Genomic DNA, 24,573 nt, shown 5'->3' on the forward strand with positions numbered 1-24,573 from the left:
GAGTAGGAGTCGTGTCAGAGTTATGGTGTGCATTGAAATACATTGACCGATTTTCTCCATTTCGAACATTGGGGTGAATGGGGTTTAAATGGAGCATAAATTTAGTTGATCCAGTGGCCAATATTAAATGGCCAACCCAGCGATTTGACACAGTCGCCCCGCACCATCCGTCGGCTGCACAAGGTCGGTCTCTCTCCGTCGCACGAGCGGACTGAGACCCCCTCCCTCCTGACCAAGTGACAATGCAGCCACCCCGTGTCTCCCAAAGGCCATCTACTCAGACGCAAACGGCCGGTTGTATCCTCGTGGACTTGCCCTTCGTCACATAGTAACTCAGTACTTGCCCTTTTTCTCTCCACTGGTAGTTAATTGCTTCATCTTGTCCAATCACAGAAATGAATGGCCCACTTAAGGTGATGTACCATAAAAGATCTCACTAAATATAATATCCAAGCAAGAAGTTTTGAGTTTAAGATCCTGCCAACTTGGTATTAAAAAATATGCGGCCTACATCGATCCATGCCCAAGTAGTTAAAAAAGACTAGACATGTGTGTGTGTTGGTGGTGGTGGTGTGTGTGTGTGTGTGTGGGGGGGGGGGTGTTGAATTATTGGTTCGAATATTTAGACAAATTTACTAGAGCATTAATCTATAAAGTGCCCCTGTTGCAAGTGAAGGGTGGTGAAGGTCTACACCATGATTGATCCTACTCCCATTCTACCGACAATTCAGTATGGCATCATTGATAGCTCCAACAATGCTGGCCATGGTGGTAGCAGTGCGCAAATGCAGTTGGCAGACAGTGGGAGCTAAAGGAATTGATGGTCACGGTGGGGTGGTAGCTAGTAATCTTTGCTACGTTTCATCAGCAGGACAAAAGAACAGAGAGGAGTTAAGAGGTGAAAGATGCAATTGTAGCTGCTGCTAGTGGCCATGATGTGCTACCACATAGGTTGAATGCCATTGTGAGAGTCCTTGTTTGGATTAGGATGCTTTGATTAGGTTAGTGAAGTGGAAGTGAAATGATATGCAATGACTGGGTAATTGCAACTCTTTTGGTGATGCTGCAAAGAAATGATGCATTTGTTATCATATTTGTGCAATTTTTTCAATGAAAGTTAATAGAAGTCAGAGGAAGTTATTGGCAATAGGTTCCTATCCTATTAAACATCATCAAATCAATACTCTTTGCCCGTTACCCTAAGACAGTATTTTGCGCGAATAATTGCATGATGCCACCCTCGGCGAATCATTGCATGCACGCGCAGTACATCTAAAAATTCCTACACTTTCACCTCGCTAAGTATTATGTTTTGCAACTTTACCAAATTGGTAGTTGCACATGAATGCACAACTAGCCCTAAATTGGCAACATGTAACACAAAAGAAGTAAGAACCACCAAATTGCCAGCCTAAACATCATTATGGTCGCATACAACCACCAAATCAACCACAAACCCAACGGTCATGACTGATTAAGGCACTAAACCCCTACCTATTGTGGGAGGGTGGAGCTCTCACCATAGTTGAGAGCAGAGCAATGCTTGCCCTCCACGGTCACCCGCACAATCGCTGGCACGACACCACTGTTTGCTCTTCATCACCCGTGTGATCGTCGGCATCAATCAGGTGAGCCTGACGCCATCGCCTGCCTGCCAACCACCAATGTTCACAACTCACAGACCTCGAACACATCAATGTAACTGGAAGAGCAGGGACAATATTTTGAGGATGAAACCACACCCACAGGTCAAGTTGTTGTATCACCAGCGTTATTTACTTCTGTATGGCAACAGAATGCACATGCATTATTAACTTACATAGTTACAATTCTCTCAACAACAACAAAAAAACTTGTATAGTTACATATGACTTTGTCACTGACACCACCTGATCAACTGCAAACAAATTTACAAAAGCAACGGCTACATCTTTGTTTACATCACTATTTTCTATCAGTGACAGCAAGAGGAGCACAAGTTGCCTCAGATATACAATGCATGACTGCTTGTGCTTATATTGCCATATAAGCACATCAATCATAAACTGCCACAACCCAACACCGGGTGCATCACGAGCTCGCTCCGGCTCTGCTTACTGCGCCAGGTCCTCTGCAACTTACTACAGGGCAAAAGAGAGCCCGTATGTCTGGTCGTAAGGGCTAGTCCTCTGCTCGTCGCACGTGAGCACCGAGGGGTCCTCGTTGTTGCCTGATGCCTCCCACCGGGCCAGATAGCCGTCCCAGGAAGAGCTTACGAGCGTTGGACGGTAAGGATGCCAGGTGCAGTCTCTGATGATCGAACCGTGCCACGAGAGCTTCTTGACGGTCGCCCCTGTTACCTGCACGAGCAGCAGGTTTGTAGTGGATAACAACAATCTGCAAACAGTGAAGTAGGCATGCTATAATTTGGAAAATGTGGGAAGATTGGATTTACATACCACATCGTAAATATGCACTGAATCATCACTTGATCCAGTGTATATGTACCTCTGGCCCGTGCTGCAAAAGATAACACAAGAATTAAAAAGAAAACAATGAGGTGCTGCAAAAGATAACACAAGAAGTAAAAAAGAAAACAATGAGGTCACTTGCGTGGTTACTAGTTACACATGATCTAAATGTCTGTTGAAAATGCTAATTTAGATGCACTGTGGCTAATAATGTGGCATCATCACAAGTTTGATTTCAAGTGGGTACAAACTATAGCAACCAATGTTGTTGGGAACCTAGAAACAATTGAATTAGGTTACTTTGTCCATGGTCCACCAGCTTTTTCACATGGCGATCTCTTGTTGTGCAGCCTACAGGTCAATACTTAATACTTGCAAGATCCATGTACCAGAAGTCCTGACTACCAGACATGCTTTGTTGGCCTCATACCGCCAGTCGTGGCCGGAGTGCAATGCAATGCCAACTTAATTGATGAAGAGGAGCAACCAACAACAGCAAGAGACACTCTAGTGTTTCTTTAGACATTTACGTACGGAGCGGGAAGTACCAAATAAATCAAACATCCCGAACTCAACTTATCGTGTATATTCGTTTTTCAAGCAACCAGACATGATTTGCTTTTAAAAATGCAATCTGATAGGACCACAACTGAATCTTAATTTTAGTGGCCCTGCCTCCCAGATCTGGATCGCAAGCCCAATCCCTTTTTCTCTTTTGTTCCACAGACAAACAGACGCATGGGAGTGCGCCACCTTAACATACGCCTGAATCTGATGGAGACCAAGAACAAATCCACAATTTTCACAAAGTTTCTACTGAAGCCCACCCAAGATTTGAACCATGGTGGCTGGAGTAGTGCCCCCACCACTCCATCACAATGCCAAGAGTCGCTTTCTGGATCACAGGCCCAATCTGATCAGATCACACCAAATACTCCATACCACAAGACCCGGTAGGATCATAGGGTAAACCCAACAATCCAGATTAAAGTGCTAATAACCTTTCCAGCAATAACAAAAGCCATGCTAAATTAGTTAAAAAGCAAATCCAAATTTGAATGTGACAAAGCATAATCCCTAATTCACTCCTAACCTGTGCATTGGAGAGAAGTAGCAGCGGATAAGTGTCCGCAGAACTGAATGACCCCTGTATGTTGCCAGAGATAGATCATTTGGATGCTTATAATATCTAGCGTCTGACGGGAACGACATCCATCTGTAGTCCCAGTCATACAATCTTGGTTGTCGTCTGTGAAAAAGGTAGAAAATTGAGAAATACACAAAATTGGGAGTTGTCATGGTCGAATTGGACTAGAACATTGTTAACGTTATGTACATATGTAAAACAAAAGCATCACCCTTTTACGGTGGCGGACATCTTTCTGATGTCCCAAAGTTTGATAGTCTGATCCTTGCAGTTGGAGATTAGATAACGCCCATCACCACGGCTATCAATACATGTAATCCCATCTAAGTGACCTGTCAAAACACCTGCTGGTTTCTCTCTTACAAGGCAACGCCTATCCCAGACCTAAGGGTTATGAAGTATCGTTAGGCTAATGCAAGAAGGGATAAAAGGGTGGAGCATATATAAAAGGTTGATCAACTTCCAACAGGCACTCAATTGTTTACTTTTGTAGCAGAATCTAAACAATAACAGGCACATTCTGCTCTTTTAAAGCCATCGGAAGCATAAACTTATGCTTTATTAATTACTCTTCAAGTCCAGCTAGGCAACTACATTTATTATACACAAAGTGTATTTTAGTTCTGTTCACCACCGAATAAACTAGAATATAATTACTAGATAGTCATATTGAAGCAAAATAAAAAGAAGGAAGTTTAGTAAAACAGCAATCTAGAGAAATTAACAAGAATACTGACCTTACAGAGATTATCATCACTTCCAGAGTACAATAAATTGCCACTTTCATCAGCAAAGGTGACCGTGTTGACATCAGACTTGCAGAACCAATGGAGAAGAAAATGAGATTGTGAAAAACGAAGTATTACTAATTTACTCCAGGGCATCCAACAATCATATGAATCTTGTACTGCTCAAGCGAGGATGGTTCTAGCTTTGACACCATCAGTACATCATCTACATCCATGTGATTCTAATTTTACATAAAGTCCTCTTATGTAAAATGTAATACATGATTATGCATTAATGCAATGAACTGATGATCCAGTGGTTAGTCACGATACTCCCATAAACCTAGAATACCTCAAACCTGGAATACATACCCATCATGATATACTGTGATGGAAAAATGAAAACTATGTTGCAAACAGTGCTATTTCATTTTGTTTCTTATGTTTCCTCCAAAGCATTTCATCAGTATTCAAGATGGCAGACTCACATTCAATGAAACCGTGTGACTACTTCCAACTTCCCAAAAGAAAGTACGGAAAATCTCAAGGTACAACATAGTACACTTTTATGATGAAAGGATTGAGATATACGGAAATCCGCTTTGGCTCCCGTCCCGAGCACACTTGCACATGAAATCTGGACCATGCAGTCCTCTTGGGATTTGCAACGCACTGTGTATTTCTGCATGTATAGCCAGCTTTTATAGTCATTTCCAGTCGTTCGTGGCCCACACCTGGCTGGCATCCTACTTAAATGTGACAATGGCTATTCATGGAAACGGCGCAGATGGAATTTTACATCCTGGTCTGACATGCTAGACTTTCTGGACGGACTTCTAGCAGGAGCCAAGCTAGCAGTTCGGCAATACTGAAAACTGAAATTGCTTGAGTTAAATGTTCCCCTCCAACCGATTCAGATTTTGGAAGCTCACAAATTGAATTGCTATCATTGTATGAGACTGCACAGATGGAAAATTCCAGTGAAAAATTGAGTGTACGCCTAGGCGCGCTTAAGCGCTGAGGGGAGGCCTACCGCTTCGCTTTTGGGGTAAGCGCTGAAAAAAACGCTCGGACGCCTAGGGTTAGACAAAGGAAAGCAGGGTGAGAGAGACATAGGAGAGCAACGCGACCTTGTGCCGCCAGATCTGGGGCTTTCTTCCCCGACCTAGCGCTGCTCTACCTCGAGTTTTCCTGACCTTGCTGCTAGTCCTCCCTCCTCCTCCCTTATCTCGAGCTCCTCCTCATCTAGGCTGGAGCCTGGTGGCTTCTCTTCCCCGACCTCGCTGCTGCCAGCTTTCTTCCCCCTCCCCGACCTCAGCTCCTCCTCATGTCTCCTTCCCCAACATGCTTGCTATTTTAGGCTTATATATACATGCCTTGCGAGCACTTGGAAACCCGCTTCCTCGCCTCCTCCCGTGAGCGTCCAGGAGGCTTACCCTAGCGCCGCCGCCTCCCCTCCCCTCTTCTCCACTTTCTTGCCGTCACCAGGGGCGTGCGCGGGCGAAGCCCGTGCGTCGCCGGCGACGGCGGGACTCCTTCGTCTCCTCGCGCAGGGGGTGCAACGCGGGCCGAGATGCGGCGCTAGATGCCGGGCGCGGTAGCGGTGCGACAGGCAGCATGTTGGTGGTGACGGCGGCGGCGGCTTCGTGGCGGCGCGTCCGGATCCGCCTCTCACGCTGCGGGTTGCGGGCGGCCTGGGCCGTGGGAGACCTAGGCCGTGGGCGGCCTCTCTCACCGTGGCGCGATGGTGAGGGGGCGCGTGCGGCAGCAGTGGAGTTGGGCAACACTCGTCCAGTCGGGCCCTTGCGGCTGGACGGCGGCGCTCGGCGCGGGAGGGCCTCCCTAGTGGGCTACTTTGGATGCGGCTGCAGGTCAATTTGGTATCCCTCGTCGGTGGGCATGCAATTGCTGGTGGCCTCGCCGGGATGTGTGCCGGCTGCCATGGTAGGGCGACACGGAGGTGTGTTCCATGGGGAGCTCGGTAGGAGGGATGGGTGGCGTCAATGCGGTCGCGTCACCTGTCGCCGGCACAAGGGTGTGCCGGTCCGGATGCGTCCGCTCCTCCCCCCTTCCTCGTGTTCGGCGGGGAGCTCGGTAGGAGGGATGGGTGGCCTCGATGCAGTCACATCACCTGTCGCTGGCACAGGGGTGTGCCGGTCCGGATGCGTCCGCTCCTTCTCCCATATGGGTGGCCTCGGTCGCGGACGTGTTGGCGCAGGTCCGCCGATGTTCGGGGCGGAGCGTCTGCTGTGGCTCCATCGGTCGGGGGCTACCAGTTGGGCCAAAGCTAGGGACTTTGTGTGGTCTCGGGGTTGTCTGGTTGCAGGGCGGCGGCTCTGGCGGTGGGAGGCGCGGCGTTTGGGGGTGGAGCGTGCATCTAAGGTGCAGGCGGGCAACCATGGCCACGCGGGTGGCGTGGTTGCGGGTGGTTGACAGAGCTAGGGTGCGACAGAGGGGGTGAGCGCCGGGGTACACCACTTGCTCAGTCCTTTGACTGGCCGACAGTAGCGGCAGCCTTGACGCCTTATCCTTCCTGAAGGCTCCGTCGTGGCGTTCCCTCTCCTGTCATCTTGCTCCGGGTGAAAACCTGATCTTCGGGATTGAGCGGTGGCGGCTATCCATGGTCGTACCCTTCTGGGAGGCACCGCTTTTGAGTCCTGGCTTCGTTGTTGTCCAACTCACCTCCCTATTGTGGTTGCTCATGGTGGAGGTCTCCGTCGGCCCGAAGTGGTCTTCGTCGCTCATCTGTAGTTTGCTTGGTGGTCGGTGGGGTGGTGTGTCGGTGCCCGACACCTTTGTATATTGCCTTGGGTGTGTGTTTGTATCGGTCTCTCGGTTGTAATTGGTGATAGTTGCTTTATAATATAAAGGCAGGGGAAACCCTTTTTGGTATACATGCCTTGCATGCTATGAAAACTGATTTTGGGTGCCCTTGTTCCTGTCCATATGACGTCCGTACATAATGCTTAAGAGCACCCAGGTGCCGCTTATGCTGTCATTGAACTAAGCGGAGGCACAACGCTCGCTCAACGCCTAGCGCTTAAAAAACCTTCGAAAATTCTCTACACAAACGGAGCTAATGGAAAATTCTACACATCACCACTACAAGATAAATCTCTTCTCACCTTGCAGACCTTCTCTATAGACGCACGAGCACATATAATAGTTGAACGCATGCTGAAAGTAATTGTTCACACCCACTAATAGCCTAATTGGCATGCCGTAATGGTTTCTATGGTATGTCATGACATCTCTACAAAATTTGTCCTCACATCGACTTTGTCATCTCCACGCTCAACCTGCTCTTGCCGTACCAAATTCCAAACCCAATCTCCTAGGAGTAGAGGATGTAGAGGTCGTATGCTTCACCCAACGAATCGAGGGCCGTCTCTAATGTCCGGCTCTTGGTATTTCAATTCTCTTACCCAAACCCCTGATCGACCTCTTGAGTAATCCGACTCTGTTGGCACATTTCACACAATCACATGGAGCAGACCTAATACGTCAGCTTGTATCCAACATGCTTCAATTCTGGATACTAATTTTCTCCGAAGGAAACAGTGCACACATGTTTTTAACTTTCAGTCCAGCTAACACATCAAAAATGAACTGCATATTTACCATTGCTAGAACAAAGAAAATGTCTCTTGATCTTGGAATGGATTTTTCATTTGCATGTAACGTGCACATTGTTTTATTTCTACTTTGCTATGCCAATCGCCAAATGAATCGAAGATATACTGATTTTTTTTGCGGGGGAATCGAACATATACTAATATCACCGCTAAAGGACCGAAGATACTTCTGAATTAATATGAGCTACGTTTTAATCTGAAATCACATACAAAAATAATGACTAGACACTTGTAAAAACAGGCTGCCATTGACTGAAGATAGGGAGCAGTACTTGACTGAATGCCTGGCGAGCTACAAATCGAGTAGTTACAACTTCCAAGTACTCGATTATCACTTTTCCGGGCGATTGCCCAGATTCACTATGAATTCCAGTGCTCAGATTCACAGCTTCTTCTTCCTCCTACTATGTGCTATTCGTTTGCTCCATCAATCTAATCCAGCTCAGTTTCCGGGCCATTGGTTATATTTGTGTGATACTGTACCATGGACGGTCCAAGTGCAAGGGGCTGCCGGCCTAACATCGCTACAGGCTCTCATAGAGTTATTGGTCCACAGGACGCCTCCGCATACATACATCTTATCTCTACTATTCATTATTGCTGGGACGTAGCCAGGTAAAATACAAGAGATGCAACGCCGAAGACGGCACAACCCTTACATCGCCAAGGATGGCACGACCCAAAGAACACGTCAACACCACAACCCTTTTATGATGTTGTTTAGGAATTTTAAGTGATGGTGATTCGCTTTGACCTTTGAGGCAATAATTGTTCTTGTGTGGATAACAAACATTTTTTTTAGGAATCTTAAACATGGTATGGAATGAGATAGCCGAGACAACATGGAATGGAATGAAAGAAAGAATAAAGCAGCCAGAGAAATGATTGAACCAAGATGCATATGGCTAATCGAGTTATTTCATACCGTATGAGCACGGATACGGTCTGACACTTTATTTCCTCCAAGATCATAGACATATATTGAACAATCATTGTTCCCAACAACTACTTCTCTACCATCTTTCGAAAATTTCACAGAGAATATCCCGAAAGAGTATTCATCGTTATCACAGAATTTCAAACCATCGTGAATTTCCTGCAGAAAAAGAAAAAAATTTAAAACATGGATTACGTGCACATCACTTACATTTTATAAGTACGGCATGACCACATGAGCATGCAGTCATAGTTTCAGAGTGTAGAGCATACAGTAACATTAGCATCCGATTCCCTTCCAGCATTCTGCACATTCACAATGTGAACAATAGGCGACAAACTGGAATAGGCCTGTGAAGGATCGAACGACTTGAGTGAAAAATGAATAGGAAAGCATATAAACGAGCATGAAATAACCAGAATACAACTTGATTAGTCAGCAAACAACTGCATAAAAAAACCTAGAAAGTACACCTCAAGGAAAAATATTCCAGATAAAAAGTGAGTGTTGTGTATAAATTTGATTTAACTTTCAACTTAAAATGGTAATGTAAAGTAGCAAACCTTGAAATGACCGATTGAGTAAATGCTATTAAAAAGCAATAGACATCGTTTGACATCGTGGTGGCTTTTCAAAAGCCTTGTTTTAGGGGATTAACTTTTATTCCCGCAAAAGAAAGGGGATTAACTTTTATTTTTGGATACAGTATGTCTTCAAAGCATTATTTCAAAGTACATAGCGAAGTATTGAATATGTATAGCAATTGGCCAAATTTATGCCTAATTTAATGCGACCATCTCCATGCAATTAACATTGGTACAGATACCGGTGTGCTGCACACCCGAGAGCCGAACGTCTGTGTCTGAATCCAAATGCACCACAAAAATATCTTAAGGGAAAAAACTATTGACCTAACAAAAAACTATTGGACATGGGCTGTTGCGTTCAAACTAAACTCTAAGAGTTGTAGTCTTGCCATAAGTGTTGGATGTAATGGCCTAGTCTTAGGCTTGTAAAAAATGATCGACGCATTGAAACGCAAGCTTCGCGTTTTCTTGAAAAAAAGTGCAGACAAATGCCAGTACTATAAATGATCTGTTTTCCACAACCAAGTAATGCAATCAGTGCTTCAATCTTTAACTATTCATTTTATCTATGTCCAAGAATTATCGAGAAAAATAATGGTTGATCCAACCCAAGGGAGAGAATATGGAAACAAAACAGACTTACAAGATATCGCTGGTCAGGGGAGAGAGCAATATCTGAAACCGTCCACCTCATACTTCTGCAGCTTATGTTCTTATGAACCTTCCACCCTTTATCGACATCGTAAACTCTGATGCGGCTTCCCTTATCATCAAATTTAGGAATGTAGAGAAATATTAGCCACACTTGCGGCACAACTTATCTGTTCGCAGGTTTCCATATGGGTCATCTAAAGAAGAAGAGGAAGCAAAATCACCTACCCTAAACCCGGCAACGAGCAAGGAGCCATCGCTGGAGAACTGCGAGACATAGGCCTCGCTATCCATGTCTTCGACGCACCACGGCCCTTCCGACGGGAGGTGCTTCCCGGTGGCGTAGGCGCGGTCGGCCGAACAGAACCCGCCGCCCCCGGAGCGGCCGGACTCCCTCGACGACACCATCTCGAAAGCCGAGAGGCCCCTCTTCCGCTTGGCGCCATGGATGGCGGCGCGGGTGCCGGGGCACGGCTCCGACCGGACCCGGGTGAGGTGGGACACCTCCTCCTCGATGGTGAACGGCTCGGGCTCGCGCTCCACCTCCTTTGCCCGCCGCCGTCCCCGCAGTCTCCCTGCCGCCGCCATTGCCCCACTCACCAAAGGGCACACGAACTGCTCCTCAACACCGGCTTTGGCAGGATTCGCGCTCGCTGTTGCATCAAACGTCCATGGAGCGGATCAATTCAGGGACAAAATTCGGATATCAGCGTGATTACGGAACACGAAGCAGGCAGGGTTTTGTTCAACCCCGGACCTTCCGCCGCTCGAAATTACGACGGGATGATGGGTAAAAAAAATCTAAAAAAACACGGAGCGGATCCTGCTCGTCCGATTGCGTCGGCGGAGCGCGAAATCGAAGCGGGAGGCCGGAGAGGCAGTACCTGGATTCGATTTCGCGGAGTGGCCGGCGAAGGAAGAACGGTGGGGGGAGTGGGGAGGGGAGGGGGAGGGGACTAGACTGTGGTGAATGGGATGGGATCGGGTTGGGATTGCGGAGAAGGGGAGGGGCGTCTCTGCAAAATACGGGTCCCGCAGTCTCGTCCCGCTCTCCCTGGCGCGTGGGCCCGGCGCGTGGAGGGAGTGCGCTGACGTGGACGTGCGCGCTCCGCGGGACGAGGGCGAGGATGAGGAGGTGGACGCGTGGCCGTCGTGGGGTCGCGCCACTGACGTGGCCCGCGGGTTGGGCCGAGAGGTGGGACTGAAAACGTAGGCCCGCAGAGTGCGTATTGCCGCCCTGAAAGCGGAGACTGGGAATACGCCTCTATAGCTTCAGTTCAGCGATGGCGGCTTGACGGGAGGTGGTTTTGGTCCCAAGTTTTTTAGATCCGACGGCGAGGCACAACCCCGCATCTCCCCCGCCGGCGACCATCAGGGTCGGCCAACCGCGCCGTCCCGCCCCGCGGCCCCATTCCGCCGTAGATCCTCGCCGCCCGCGCCTCTATGACCGTCCCCGGTTCGCCGGTTTCTCCCGGTGCAAGCAAGATGAGCAGCGTGCCGTGGAAGCGGCTGGAGCTCGCCGCGCTGTGCGCCTACGCGGTGGTGTTCTACAGCGCCATGGTCCAGAGGTCGCTTCGCCTCGCCCGCGGTACCAGCCATTCCCACCCCCCTCCGCCTACTCTTCCGTTGACACCATCTCAGTGCTGCCCGCCATCACATCGCATTCTTCTCTCTTGACGCGCAGATTACTCCGGGAAACTCTACGGCCTAAGAGCTGGATCAATCCCCGGCCGTCTGAACGTGTGTAAATTCGCGCCTTCACTCTTTCAGTTCACCTCAAGGATTAACAAGAGCCACCCGGTATGATTTCCTCGTGTGGATGTCGCAGGACTCGTCTGACGCGCAATGGAGAAACTTCCGTGGGAACTTACCTATTCTCACCGTTGTAATGGCTGCATTTCTGATCGTGGCGAACGGGCTGCGATACGGCTGTAGCTTGAAGGGCAGAGGGGCCTCGTTGGTCTGGCTTATATTGTCCCTGATCTATCTATGCTACCTACATGGTGCTTGGTAGGCGACCGACCGATCCTAGTTTTATGCCCCTTCTCTCTCTCTTTTTTTTTAAATAAACGTGCTAACTTGTTTACTTATGTGACAGTGTTGGCTTCATTCTTGTAATAGCAGGGGTTAATTACGCCATAGTCAAGGTCGGTGCTGACATTTTTTTATCAAAGCTATTGTTCTGACATTTTTTCAGTTGTCTAAATTTTTCTCGTCTGTTGTCTGTGTAAGCATATAAAGATACTTTTAGGAAACGAATAATGGAAGGACATGGTAGGCTAATTGGTTCACTAGCTGAAACTCTTGTTCTGAATCATCATCAGTTAAAAGCAACCATTTGTTTCTAGTGGCTCAAGTTCTTCTAGAAACTTTGTCTAGGCACAATACTTGTTTGGTTGGTCCGCTGATGTGTGCATTTAAGTGCAAGCCTGCTGTCTTTATTATTCATGTTCCATTCACGAATGCAAACCTGTTAACCATAACAATTACTCCATTTAAGAATCGAGTAGTTGACATAGTGAACATGGTGAAGAAAGCCAAGCTTACACCTGATCTGCTATGTGAGTCTACATCATCTACCAGCAAGTGGCACCATCAGTTGAACTCGATCATGTAGGCTGCAGTGACCAAATTGATTTCTTCTTTCTACAGGTATAGGTTTGGTTAATGGTTATTTGATGAATCTACTAATTGCTAAGCTAAGAGAATGGTCAAAACAAACAAAGAAACACCATTTATCATTTACTTTGTGAAGCATCAGCACATTTGGTCTCCTGATATGAATCAAATTAGCATCTGTTGTTGATCACAATCTTTTGTTTGTAGTTATTTGCTCGATATAAATATTGCACTGGCATCATATGGAGCTTCAACTTAGCTATGCTTACACTTAACCGGGTCTACGAAGGCTATTCATTCTCATTGTTCGGGTGAGTTTTTAATGTTGCTGTATTGCTTCTTGCACTTTCCCTTAGTAAGATTCCTTTTCATTTAGGTTCTGATGATATTTATGTTCATATAAATAGGCAACAACTGGCTTTCCTTGATAACTATCGGGGTACATTTCGATGGCACATATGCTTCAATTTTGGTACGATTTCCATGTCGTGTTTGTTACTTGGTTTGACTCTGATTGAAAAAGTGTTGACAAATTTTGCTGTTGATGCTTACTGTATGGAAATGTAGGGTTACTCTCACTTGAAATGGTAGTTAGGAGGTTTTGAAAGGCTTAAATTCTGGAGCGTTGTTTGTGTTGAATACTTGAATTGCAAAACTAGACTTATAAGCAGTTCATGTAGATCTCATCTAGAGACCATGAGTTATTACCACATGAACTGTGTTAAATTATATTTTTCAGTTGGTAGGAACAGATTCCTCAGATCTCAGAGTTTCGAACCGATGAGGCAGTAAACTTAAGCTATCGAATTACATGGCTACTTTCCTCCCCTGTATCAAGTCAATGAACACCGTTTCGTTATGGTTGCTTTTGTGGGATCAAGTGTCATAGAACTTGACTACCTCATATAGAAAACTGTCCTGCTGTGTAGGTTTGATCTGGCTATCACAACAGTTACTTCATATATATAGTTCATCATACTGTTTATGCATCATATTTTGTGCCTTTTGTGTTTCTTCTAATTTGTCTGGATTGTTGACATATGCCGTTATCATCAAATTTGTTGTTTTGATGCCCTTCTCCATTTCATGTGACAGTTGTATTACGGATGATTAGCTTTGGATGTGATTACTGCTGGACACTTAGTTCGTCTCACTTTGATCACAAGGTACTATGTACCCTGATAACTTAGCTTTTTGTCCTATGTTATGCATATTAAGTTTTGTATCCATGAGATGCTTTAAAATACACAGATAGCTAGAAACAGGGTTTTTCTAATTTTCACACATTTATTAAGTAGTTTGGATTTGAAATCAAGCTAATCTCGTGAACACGTGGATGTACATCCAAATTCAGATGTGAATTCTAGTCCAAGAAGTATTTGTGGTGTTTTCAACTACTCAAATTCGAACTTAAATTGCCAACATTAACTCTCTAAAAAAATTCGACTCAATTTACTTCTATGAAAATGACAAGAAAGATCCTTCATTTTGTTTTTGACCATACATTGGACATATTTATATCCCTGTCATAGCATCATCTTCCATTTGCACAGCACAGTATCTTGTCTTGTCACATACTGGACTGTGCTGACATGAGTACTCTTGGTACAGAAACACATGCAGAAATGTGAAGTTTGTTATTCCGGCAAGACATGCTACTTTGCTTTGCAGGTACTTCATTATTCCAGTTTATTCGTACCAGTTAAGTTAGAATGTGTATTATCCAGGTGATGTGTAGTATGGCAGTGATAAAAGAGAGACCCACTGTTAGTTTAGATTGTACTTCTTGAGTTTGTCTACAGATTAGGTGTTGACCCATGGAAGAATGGAACTGGGAATTTTATTTAGAGATGTTGGTAATTTCCAAGCATAAATGAATGGTCGATGTCCTGTTGGCCTGAGATTTACCTGTTATTTTCTATAGGCAGATGCATATAAAGCAGGTCTCAATATTACTATTCCCTTTTCTCCTTTTTGCACATCATGGCATTACGGAATTTCAAGCCTCGGTCAATATATTAAACATGTCTTTATCTCAGATTGAGTTAATATTCATTCTTTGTGTCTGGTGATAAGATATTACATTGTTCTTGGCAGGAGAAAGGACTCAGCGTTGACAAATACACATTCCTAACATATTTATGCTACCTAACATATGCTCCACTCTATATTGCTGGACCTGTTGTAAGCTACAACGCATTTGCAGCTCAGGTTAGTCTTTTATCCAGGTAGTTTTCTGTTGTAGCTGATTTGTCTTATTTAAATTTCGAAAGCTGAAAACAACAACTTGAATGATTTTTGGTTATGGATTATGATTTACGAAAGGATTTTTCCACATTACTTGATTCTTAGGCTACATAATCGAAACAATACATAAATAATTTGCAACATTCCGAATGAAACATCTATGAGTCTTAGTAGCTTGAAAAAGGAATGGTAGGTCTTCGGTTCATGTATGGCATCGACCATACATAACACTAACTGATTTCAATTTCGAATTGTACTTGGTGACTTTAAAAACTGTCTTGCAGTAGTCCATAGAAGATTTGATCTGTGTGTTCAAGCAGTGGCTTTACTCTTTGGTGCCACAGAGATCCCCCAGTTACATATTACTAACCGGTTGTTTATGTAGCGACCTTGCAGTTAGATGTACCTCAGAAAAATTATTCAGTTGGGCAGATATGTTGTTATGGACTAAGGTGGATCCTAAATTTCCTTCTAATCGAAGTCATGACACACTTTTTCCATTACAACGCGTTTGTAGTCAGGTACTTCTGTTTATACATTACGATAATCCTTTATTATGATTATCATGATACCCATTCTGAATTTTGAATTAAATACTCTGATGGCAGCCGATTATGGCGGCAGTTGACACCGTTTGAGATCTTCATCATTAGTTATGGGGTAAGATTATACACATTGCAGTTGATATTCATCGGTAGTCACTTAGGGTGAGCGTGTGGCAGTTGATATTCTCACTTGTGCTTATTATTTCTGTTTCAAGCGAAATTCTTATTAATTAAGTGACCTGCATGTAAGTTTTCCATTTCCACTAAAAAGTAAAGAAGTTTCCATTTGCCACTAACCTGTGAATGTTCATGGCAGTGAGGCAAGTGTGATTTTTCTGGGCTCAAGCCCAGTTTTTCAACTTGCAGGCTCAGCCAGATGCCTGGAAAAGCCCAGCAAATTATAACAATAATTTAGATAATGTTTGTTAACTTTATTCAGAAAAAAAGATTTTTGGGTTTGGGCCTGCCTTTTTAGGCTTGTCATCCTTGACACGGCCTTGCTTTTCTAGGCTGGGCCTCTCTAGGCCCTTGCTGGAACCTGCATCAGAGCTTGAACGGGTGTAATCTGAACAGGTTTAGGGCGCGATCGGATCATCGTTTCATGGACGATTACAGGCGTAAAACATCCAGGTCGAAAATTAATACGCACTTCTCGGAGTCAGCCGCTTGGTTGGTTGTCTAGATCCTTAAAAGGGGGCCTTTTTTGCCTTACACCTGGAAAAAGAATACACACCTCCCGCACTCCGTTTCCTTTCCACCCGGATTTTGCGGGTACCCAGTTTAATGCGGATGGAAGAGGTTACGGGTGGAAAATAAATACGGTGGAGAAACAATGAACCAAGCGCGGCCTTAACTGTAACAACATTGCATTTTCATAGGTTTTTGCATGGGTTGTGATGCACTAGACTACCACATTAGTCACTTCTACTATTTCTGTTGTCTCTTTTGTTAGCTAACACACTGGAGCTCCTATGCAGGTGTTGTTCTTTATGTGGTTAAAATTCTTCCTTATTTGGCGCTACTTCAGGTTCTGGTCACTGGTAATACAACATTGAAATTCTGTACTCAATATGCACCATCAGTTCGTTTTGCAGCACTGCATACTTCCTCTTGAAGTGATAACTCTCAGTTTGTTGTATTTTGTGCTAAACTGACTTCACTATGTCCTTTTTGCTGGACAAATGTTCTTGTTTGTGCTGAAATTCAAGTGAACCTAAACAGACAAGGATTTAACCTTAGCATTTTATTACAGGTAGGAGGAGTTGAGACACCTGAAAACATGCCTAGGTGCATAAATAATTGTCCTGACCTGGAGAGTTTCTGGAAAAGCTGGCATGCTTCCTTTAACAGATGGCTGGTCAGGTCTGTGTAGAAGTAGCCAGCTTAAGTATCATGGTACCATGCTAGCAAATTTTCCCGTCTAGTTTACTGTTATTCATAGCATCACTGCACTTTGATGTATATACATATTGTAATGGGATGGGATGTATATAATGATTAACAAATCTTTCCTACTACTTGAATAAAAAGTGCATGAAGTTCAGATATAGTTAATCCCATGGCCCATGCATGGAGCTCTAGAGTTGGTATATGTCTATACAGAGGTGCATTTGCAGTCAATACACAGGCATTGATTAATCCCAGAGTGTAAGTTTCATTATCCATCTCTTGTTGCAGGTACGTTTACATACCTCTTGGTGGGTCTCGAAGAAAACTAATTAGTGTCTGGATTGTATTCACATTCGTAGCAGTCTGGCATGACCTGGAATGGTACCTTTCAAACTATCTCCTTAAGTCTTGTAAACATCCAAGTTGCGAACAAACTTGTGTAACTTACATTGACCATTTGGTTGCTTTCTCTTAAACAGGAAACTTATTTCATGGGCATGGTTAACATGCTTATTTTTTGTCCCTGAAATAGTGATCAAGTCTTTTTCCAACAACTTCCAGGTAATCTCCGAAGGTTATTATTGGCCGCCCTTGCAGTTTATCTGCTTGTTATCAAGTTTCAGATTTTCTGAACCGCTTGCCTGGTGACTAAATTTAGGTTACTGTATCAACTTACTTTTTTTGTTTGGAGAAAGTTGGACACTCTTTAAATCTGAAGTTAAGAAAGACATACAAATTGAATGTCCAAACAACAAAGCTAACATGATGTCTAGGTATCTGCAGTACCACAACAATGTGTGGTCTTGTTCCTTTTATGCTTGATGTTTCAAGTCTATATGTTTGTTCTCTCCTGCACGCATATATCTTTTAGCATTCTTTCTAGACGCTTCAATTTTTCATTGTTAGCAAGTAATACTTCCAAAATAACATTTCCTGCAGGCAAAAAGTACCCTTGGGCGGTTCATTCATCGTGAATTATGTGTAATTGCTGGTGCTGTGACAGTCAGCTCCCTTATGGTACTTCCGTCTTTATATTTGAGTGTTAATTAGTCATGATTTTCTGCACAATCTTGAGACATGGAGAGATTATGAGCTACACACTAGATTAGTCAGCTAGGAGTACTACTTACCTTCTTGGTTGTAAGCAAACTGCTGGTCCTGACATGTCCAATGCTTGTAGGTGGCAAACCTTGTTGGCTACGTTGTAGGGCCGTCAGGCATTAAGGTTCTGATGTCGCGGATGCTCCACAAGGATGGTGAGTTATATGTTCACATCCATTACTTGTAATACAGTTTCGTTGGTGAAATGTACACAAACTATGTAGCTAATACATGACTCCGTTTCTGCAGCCCTTCCTGCACTTGGCATCATATTCTCTACTTTCTATGTGGGCGTCAAGGTGATTATTTGCTAATAAATTCTTTTGAACCCACATAAATGGATCTTCTCATTGTTTGTTAATCTTATTTGCAGCTTATCTTCCATATACGGGACGCTAGAAAGACTTAACGGGTGACAAAACAACTATGCGGGTTTGACTGTGAACTCGGTGACATTGCAGGCATCGTGATAACATAGCAGGCTTCCACCACTGCTTTGTTGGCTTTGTTTGACACAAGCAAAAAGCTCATGTAGGCATTGATCTGGGATTCCTTTGTTGTAGGTTAGGGCCTAGTATGCCTGCTGGTGTTCTTTCCCTGCGTATGATCTTTTGAATTCGGTTGGCCTGGGGTGATATTGCGGAACGTATGCTTGTAACGACGATTCCCATTTTGTTGCTTCAATGCCTACGACCAGCAACTCGTCGTTTCTAGCTACTGTTTATATTCGCACCAATTCAGCGGAGTCACTTGGTTGTAACTTGGACTGAAGATGATAATGCGAAAAGGTTTGCAGCGGAATCCAGAGTTATGTAAAACTTGGCAGGTGAAATCGTTTGTAAAACTTGGATCAGCGTTTCCGTTTCAAATACCAGCCTGTTAGATTAGCCATCGTTTAAGTGTTGTCCAGCAAAGTGTCGTGTGTGAAGTGTTTTCATTCCAAATATGGCTAGTGTCTTTGATCGTTGTTGACAACTGCTGTAGTAATAAAGATGAGCTTTTGCCTTTTTCATTGACAAAAAAAGCCAAAAGCCTCTAAATAGGTGCTTTTTGCTTAGGCTCTTTTTTGTTAAAGTGAGAAAGATGCAAAAGCAGAAGCAAAAACCCAAGCAAACAGGACCTTAAGCAAGAAATTGTAGAGGTTTTCCCGCAAAAAAAGAAAAGAAATTGTAGAGGTTGGAGAGCAAGCGGGATAATTTATTGCCATCTTGAAAACTCAAGTCTTGCAGGGAGCAACTAAAACCTACACGAACTTTGAGTACTATCTTTAATTACTAGTACTCCCTGTAGTGATCTAAACGTTTTTATATTTCTTTACCGGAGAAAAACCGGGTAGAAGAAAACATAAAGAACAAATAGGAGACTGATAAATGTTCAGGCATAAAGGGAGCCACCAGAGAACTATGGTGTATCTTACGACTGATATTTTCAAGACAAACATAAAGGGAGCATTGTAAGTCAAACATAAAGGGGCATTACAGACTTACAATAGTTCTCTGATGGCTTGACTTACAATAGCTTGTAATGTCAAATTAGAGAAATGTGGTAAAGTTGTCTGTAATTTTGAGGAAGATGATAACTAGCCTGACATATATATATATTACATACATAGACATGACACAATAATACGTGGATCCGAAAACCTATTTGACACTAAGTACAAGCTCAAATTTATTTATATATGTTGTCTATATATATCATGGGGTACATTCATTCAGTAGGTACCAACCAGAACGGCGGTCGAACTGGCATCATATAACCCTTGTGCCTGAAAGGCCGCTGCACCTGTTGAGTCCCGTCGCCGACGTCGATGACATGCAGAAAGTTCTCAGTAATGGCCATGTGATTCAGAAAATATATGCAGTTGCCTCGCAGACCACCACCACCAGTGTGATAAGCAGTGGAGCACGACGCCCCGAAACTGGAGATCCCAATCCTATCTCCACCAAGAGAGTAAGGAACGCTCTATCATCACCGATGCTGTCCACCTTGCGCCACGCCGGTTTCGAGAAGTCCATCCTGTAGACCGCATGCTCCGCTATCTTGTGCACGTTGTCGCCGTCGAAGAAGATGACGACGAGGAAGAGGTCGCCGCAGGATTCAACCAAGCAGGTCGCCGCCGTCGGCATGCTCAGCGGCAGATCGACCATGTCGACAGCTATGGCGTCGAGCTCCGGACTACCATCATCATCGTTGAAACGGATGAACCCGAGCTCGTCGCCGGTCATCTCGTAGTAAATCTTGCCGCCGACGGCCGCCATGCCATGGCACTTGGCCATGTTCTTGTCCCGGGGCACGTCGCCGTCGAGGAACACGGTGAGCTGGTAGCGGTAGCTGTCCCACCTGCTTGCCGCCCCGATGCTGCACGTCCACATCTTGCTGTCGTCGAGATCAAAGACCACGACGACGGCGCAGCCTGGCTTCGCGGTGGGACTGTCGGAGAGCAAGCACTTGCAGCGCAGCGGGAGCGCCTCCTCCAAGGGCGGCAGCCGGACCCTCTCGCCGTCCTGAGGGCGGAACAGGAACGTCTGCAGGGAGGCAGGGTCCAGCGCGAGCACCCAGCCCTGCGGGGTCTCGAAACACCGGTGGTCTCGCAGCACGCCGCCGGCTGCCGCGCTCGAGGCTTGGCTTGAGATGCTGTACTGCGTCTGCGAATCTTCGGCACGGGTTCCAAGATCGTGCACGAGCACCGGCAGCGGCAAGATCGCTGATGGTTCGCCTTCCATCTCCATCGATCGGCGAGAAAAGACTGACCGGATTTTCGTGAGAAGTGCTTCCGATCTACAGTAGGAGCTAGGATGCTCTCGCCTGATTGCGATGGCTTCTCCTTGATTCTCTGGGCGCGCTTATGTAGGCACGGGACTGCTAAATCGAATTGAGTACTGAGAGAGACTGCATTCTTCTCGGAATCGGTCTCTTCTCTCCTGCTCTGCTCTGCGGTGCGAGGCTAATGAGATTGGCAAACGCACAAACGAATTGGCAATCCGATACGAATTCGTACGCTGCAAAGCTCTGCCGCGTCCAGCTCGGTTGAGGATTGGGCGGCATGTCCAGGGGAGCACGGCGCCGGCGGGCAGACTGGCCCTGACACTTTTCTCGTCCACTAAAACCGCCGGCGGGCGGCGGACTGGACCACGAGGGATGGAGTGGGGCGGGGATGTGCTTGGGTCAAGACACTACTTTTTTTTTAGAACCTCAATAAGTCCCGAAACGTTCGGAATTTAAGCATGCTATATAATCCGAACTTTTTTCATGGCAACTTTGATCAAGACGTTGTTGACAAACATGGCAATTTTCGGACAAAAAATCGACCTGAAACAAAGTTGTTATGTGTTAACAACTAAAGTTGCCACCTCTTAGCAAAGTTGCCATCAAAAAAGTTCAGGATGACATGCTTAAATTCCGAACGTTCGGGATTTATCTATTCCATTTTTAAAAACTGGTCAAAGATGCCACTCCATCGGTCTCATGATGTAAGACATTTTTTCTTTTTCTTTTTTGAAACTTCAAGACACAAACAACGGACGAAGATTGGATTCGAATAGATCTATCAAAGACAACCACCGACCGAATCTTGCGAGATCCACCGAAGACACACCTTCACACACCCTGTGACGATGCTAGATGCATCATCAGAGAGGGGCTAGATAGGGAGAACATTATTTCATCTTCAGGGAGCCGTCACTGTCTCGTCTTTCTAAGCAGGACACAAACCCTACAAAGAAACATCTAAAAATGAAGGTCTTTCACTGGCAAAGACCAGGATCCATGGTGAGCCGCATGCCATGCCGAAGGGCAATGTTTCACCGAGACGGCTCTGCACTCTTCTGGGCCACACCACGACCAGCATCACAAATAGAGACAACCAGGACACTATGAGGCAACCAAACCTCAAACTTCATCGAAGGGCACCAAACTCCGAGAGCTCACCACCACCACGAGCCCCCAACAGAGAGGTAGACCAACAACACCAGAATGGCCAAGGCAAAGACCGCTGCAATAGATTAGATCCACCGCCACAACCAGACACCCCAAAACACCCACCATGCTTCAACCGAGACATCAAAACGACCAATAGCGGACCAATGACTCTAAGACAATGCCTCCAAGGAGGAAAGCGACATCGCAGATGTCGTCGTCATCCAATCTAAAGATAGATCTTAGGCTTTCGCCCAGAGCACACCAAGAGCGGTTGACGAAAGCTCACATGCCCGATGGTATCACCATCATCGACGTCGACCAAGTCGGCATTAGGCTTTCGCTTGAAGCGTCATGATTGTGCCTCACCTCGACACACTGTCCTTCGAGTCCGGCACATGAGCACAAGACTTTACCACCCTCCTTGCAGGCCATGATGAGCGTCCTCGCCATGTCCAAAAGGAGACCCTCTGCAAATGCAATCATTCACCTCGAGCACAAGAGTCAATGGAAGGTAGGATCGGTCCTGACCGCCGCACTGGTACGTCTATCACCCGCCAACCGCCACCCGCGCAAGCCCTTGCCCCTCCCCACCGTCGGAATATGTGGGTAGCACCCTGTTGTCGTCGACGTGGACACCTAATCCCCCACCAGCGGCCAAAAATACATCCACCGCCATGAACCCAACCACGCCGTCCATAACCACCACCACCATCCTCATGACCAGCCCGTCCAGTTACGGCCACGGTTAACGTTGGCTTAGCCGAGCCCGGGGTGGTCATATCCGGTGATAAATGCCCCCGGCGGCCAGCCCGTCCAGTTGCGGCCACAAACAACCGTTAGCTTAGCCGAGCTTGGGATGGATATATCTGATGAGAAATGCACCCGACAACCAGATGTGTGGTCCCCAAGAGTGGGCGCCCGTACCTCGTGTGTCAGGCCAGAGCCCAACTACCAGCCCGCTCCCGCCTCACTTCCACGATCACCTGGCCACCATGCCGAGTCCATTCCCGGCAGCCGCCACCAGCCACACACTCGAGGGATGTCCACTTCCACCTTGCGACTGCTGATGCAGCGCCTCGCCAACGTCGTCCCTGAATCCAGTTGAGTGGCGACGGCGGCGAGAAGAGGGAGGGCTGTGGCGGCGCTATGGTTTCGCCCCCGAGTCACCAGGGAGGGCGTCACGGGGGTCCAGTATAGAACAAATTTTCATCTGATTCCCCTCATTCTATGGTATTGGCGTTGGTGAATCTCGGGTATGATCTTTCTCGAGACTTGCACACAATTCCCTCTTTTCCCAACGAATCCGCGTTTAGGGACATGTAGTTGTAATTTTAGCCATGGTCTTTCTTAAGACTTCCACTAACACCCGTTCTCTCTGTAAATGTATATAAGACGTTCTTTTCTCGACAAATGCAACAAGACAGAAAACGTTGGTATTTACTTGAAATAAAAATGATGTAGACAAACATGCAAAAAAAAATGCCATGTGCTAATGTCTAGCACACTCATCTATCTGTACATGCTACATACTGTACAACATTTTCTTTTGTACATTTGTACAATTTATAATTTATTCATAATTTATAATATACACCATTTTTTTTTTGCATTTGCACCCTTGCCGGGTGCGAGGAGATATGACCAGCCGTCTATTTTAAATTGACCCTATGTCATCCTACTAAGCAGTACGGTATAATTGTTTCAGGGCGACCCACCGATGAAAATTAGGCAGGAAAACCGATGCTAGTCCTATAGTCCTCCGCCAACGATCGCCCCGCCTCGGTGGCTTCGCTCCACGCCGTGCTCCCGCCGACCGCTGGTACGGTACCTCCGACGGCGTGCGATTGCCATGCGCGCCGCCAACGCCGTGCAATCGATCGGATGCACGCAGCACGGCCTGCCATGGGACACCAGGCGCTGCGCACTCCTACCCTGTTTTCTCCTGGCAGAAAGCCCCATGATGACCTAGATCTTTTCCGGCTCAGTTCCTTAATGCTTGATTAATGACCTCTGCCAATGCCAGCACCAAGAACATAGAGCATATGTCTTCAAAAGTGGAGAGGTGAGTGCAAGAGCTGAATCTAGAGTGGCAACAATGGAGCTAGGATGATCATGAGCTACAGGAAGCGATGCGTATGCAGTGGAAGCATCTAGTGTATGCACGTGTGATGTTCAATGAAAAGATCGCAATGTAATGTTTGTGTTTTGCGCAATGTGGAGATCAGCAATCTTGCTCCATTTTTCCTAAACTATTCAAGTTCCAAGAATGTCAATATTCTGTGGTCATGAAAGAAAGCAATCCCGAGAGCTCACAAGATCCAGTTTCTAAGGGAGCTTAGAGCATCTACGACCGGAGTTGCCTAATCCGGGCCCCTATACGTCCGCGGAGGGCACATCCGCCGACAGTTACCGGGCAAGCATCCAAAGTATGCGTCCACAACCGAATCCATCAAACCAAATCCTCAAATCCATACTAGTCTCATGCAACGTTAAACATGTGTAGTTCAACACATGTCATCGAACTATCAAAAATTGACATGTTCTACTAAGTTTATCCACGGGCGCCCTTGCCCTTGTTGTCTTCCATGCAGCAGTAGCGGTCGAAGACGCAAAACG

The 24,573-nt window shown here is 45.9% G+C and overlaps 2 protein-coding genes and 1 pseudogene across 2 annotated transcripts; 1 reads left to right on the forward strand and 2 right to left on the reverse strand.

The window, feature by feature from the left end:
• Positions 1-1,749: 1,749 nt before the first annotated feature.
• LOC125548695 (LEC14B protein) lies at positions 1,750-11,160 on the reverse strand. The gene is made up of 10 exons (XM_048712250.2): positions 11,020-11,160; positions 10,364-10,788; positions 10,128-10,247; positions 9,170-9,247; positions 8,886-9,056; positions 4,335-4,412; positions 3,809-3,981; positions 3,544-3,699; positions 2,439-2,499; positions 1,750-2,339 (listed from the first exon to the last, which is right to left on the reverse strand). The coding sequence occupies exons 2-10, from the start codon at positions 10,721-10,723 to the stop codon at positions 2,121-2,123; spliced, it is 1,416 nt and encodes a 471-aa protein (XP_048568207.1). The 5' UTR covers positions 10,724-10,788; positions 11,020-11,160; the 3' UTR covers positions 1,750-2,120.
• Positions 11,161-11,386: 226 nt separating this feature from the next.
• LOC125548683 (MBOAT (membrane bound O-acyl transferase) family protein) lies at positions 11,387-18,928 on the forward strand. Its single transcript, XM_048712242.2, has 19 exons — positions 11,387-11,723; positions 11,820-11,875; positions 11,964-12,145; positions 12,234-12,282; positions 12,962-13,065; positions 13,162-13,226; positions 13,850-13,920; positions 14,366-14,425; positions 14,852-14,965; positions 15,398-15,522; positions 15,610-15,661; positions 16,524-16,586; positions 16,799-16,908; positions 17,224-17,316; positions 17,415-17,496; positions 17,875-17,952; positions 18,116-18,191; positions 18,286-18,335; positions 18,410-18,928. The coding sequence occupies exons 1-19, from the start codon at positions 11,579-11,581 to the stop codon at positions 18,443-18,445; spliced, it is 1,611 nt and encodes a 536-aa protein (XP_048568199.1). The 5' UTR covers positions 11,387-11,578; the 3' UTR covers positions 18,446-18,928.
• A 674-nt stretch (positions 18,929-19,602) lies between these two features.
• Positions 19,603-21,126, reverse strand: LOC125527694 (uncharacterized; annotated as a pseudogene).
• Positions 21,127-24,573: the final 3,447 nt, after the last annotated feature.

Source organism: Triticum urartu, chromosome 1A (assembly GCF_056163025.1).
Source record: "Triticum urartu cultivar PI428250 chromosome 1A, HENAU_Tu73, whole genome shotgun sequence".
Taxonomy (NCBI): domain Eukaryota; kingdom Viridiplantae; phylum Streptophyta; class Magnoliopsida; order Poales; family Poaceae; genus Triticum; species Triticum urartu.